At 44.5% G+C, this 2,562-nt stretch overlaps 1 protein-coding gene across 1 annotated transcript; it reads left to right on the top strand.

Annotated features, from left to right (window-relative positions):
- Positions 1-208: 208 nt before the first annotated feature.
- Positions 209-987, top strand: F5891DRAFT_1197958 (uncharacterized protein; the record flags this gene model as incomplete). The annotated part of the gene is made up of 2 exons (XM_041368572.1): positions 209-223; positions 283-987. 2 exons carry the CDS (start codon positions 209-211, stop codon positions 985-987), a joined length of 720 nt encoding a protein of 239 aa, XP_041217883.1.
- Between the last annotated feature and the right edge of the window lie 1,575 nt (positions 988-2,562).

Here is a 2,562-nt window from a genome sequence, read left to right on the forward strand (position 1 = left end):
CTATGCGTCGATATACTCCGTGCTGTCATCATACTCCTGTTCAAAGCCAATCATAATAAGAAAACAAACCTAATTGCCAACTCAATCAAAACGATACTATCAGACTCTACGACCCAACTAGAAGAAACCTTAAAAAGAAAAGAACTAAGTCTAGAACTAGAAAAAACTAACCTCATATCCCTCACAGCATGAGCTGAAGACGCGGCAGATGCAGTCACAAGCAGTATTAGCGAAGCCAAAAACATAATTGAACTACTGACACCAACCATAGACTCTCTACAGACAAAACTCAATGATGTAACCAAGAAATTAACAGAAATACCCCAAGTGCAACCTCAACCGCCAACCTCATATAGCGAGGCAGTTACCAGAACCCCATTACCCACCCCAGGACCAGCAGACCAAGCCATAGCCAGGGCAGCAACCCGCGCAAGACAAATTATGATCGATCTCACCCCAGGCAACCTTCTATTTCCACTAGGCACTAACCACGCAGATATAGTATCCAAGACCCGTGAAGTGCTAGGAAAAGTAAAACCCGATAACTTTACAAAAAATGATGACATCAAGGTGATAACCCAACTCCAGAATGGAGGATTAACCATCAAACTAACCATGAAAGCACTATCAGACTGGTTACGCTCTCCAGAAGGCAGAGCAGCATTAATGAAAGAACTCAACCTCCCAGCCAACTTCTGCGAACTAACCTTAGGTCTTGTCATCCAATACCTCCCAACTAACCTGCCCATAGATCGTCAAGACTTCCTAGACCTAATCACCAAGGAAAACCAGTTGAACAGGGAACACCTCTCAACCATATGCTGGATCAAACCCCCACACCGCCGACCAGCCTCTCAACTCTCCACTATGGGTACAACAATTCAGATGGTCATTCTGAACAATGTGTTGGGTCTTGCAGAACCTAGCTGCTATCCGACCCTAAAGGGTTTCTGGACCAGGCTCAGGCTCAGAGGAGAGGAAATATAATATAAACTTGCTGAGCACTCATACTCATAGTGAAACTGGTGAAAAGATGACTTGATTATGTAAGCTAAGGTGCAAACATAACTATAGGTAAAACAGCCTCTGCAAGCCCAGCCAGGAATCAGTCCCTACACCGCATTTGCAATGCTCCAAATCACCAATGCAGAAACGGTTAATTAATTGCTTTGCGATGAGCCCCTTCAGTGACAAATTCCGTATTATACGGGCCACCCGACCTCCATAATATCCCATATGAGACAGGCCAGCGGATTATGGGCCCATGTTGTGTATATTCTCAATGATGACAGGTGGGCCAGGACACATATTATTTCTGATGGAGATGGGTGGGCCCATGTATGCCAATGATATATATATCCTTGATGTTGATGGATGGGCCGGGGGAATATGATCATTCATGGAGATGGGTGGGCCCATCTGGGTAATATGTAGAGTAGGATATTATAGACAGCTGGGCTGAAGAGAGATGTAAGGCAAATATTGTTATATAGACGGGCAGGCTGATGGGGGTGTATTACATATATGGGTGGGCCGAGGTAGGGGAATATTACATAGATGGGTGGGCTGACGTGGGGTGTATTACATATACAGGTGGGCCGACATGGAAAGTATTACATATATGGGTGGGCCGACGAAAGGGATATCAAATAGACCGGTGGGCCGAGGGTGCAATAAAATATTTATTACATAGACAGGTGGGCCGAGGTGGGGTATAATTATATAGACGGGTGGGCCAATGTAGGATGTATTATATAGATGGGTTGGCCAACATAGGATGTATTACATAGATGGGTGGGCCAAGGTGGGGGAATTGTACATAGATGGGTACATATATGGGTGAGCCTAGATATGTTCCATCAAGACATACAGCTGATGTAGCCACCAGCGAATCAAACACATAGGATACATGTACACTATGAGTGCATATACCTACCATCAACCACCAAATCTAAACCCCTAAGCACAAAAACATGAATCGACCATGTGTGGCATTGACCAATAATCGAGGACTGAAGTGGAAAAACCCCACACCTGAACCCTGGTGTGCAACATATCCTATTTCTAAGCATGGACACCAGAAGCACAACACTCACAAAAATATATATGTCAAATTTTCAGTGCCAAACCCCAAACCAAGATGTACCAACCCCCAAACCCCAAAATTGTGGACTGCCGGGTCTCAGGGTTTGGGGTTTGGGGGTCCCAGCACTCGGAACTTGGGGAAATTTGGGGAGATCAATAAAATTTGATGTACAATTGAGTTGATTGACAAACACATTGACTTACTCATGTTTGAAATATATTTTTGTTTACACATACTGAGTTCCGAGTTCCGGACCCCCCAACCCCGAAACCCGAGACCCGGCAGTCCACAATTCCAGGGTTCAGGGGTTGGTAAAATGTGTATGAATATATGAAAGGTTGAATGAAACATTTTTGAAAGATGTCTCATATCAAATGTTAAGTCCCAAGTTTTGAATTTTGGGTTTCAGGACTCCGTGTTTTGGGACTCGGCACTCCCGAAACCCGGAAGTTGAAACTCAGGACTTGACATTTGAT

Source organism: Suillus fuscotomentosus (genome assembly GCF_016647785.1).
Source record: "Suillus fuscotomentosus strain FC203 chromosome Unknown F5891scaffold_136, whole genome shotgun sequence".
Taxonomy (NCBI): domain Eukaryota; kingdom Fungi; phylum Basidiomycota; class Agaricomycetes; order Boletales; family Suillaceae; genus Suillus; species Suillus fuscotomentosus.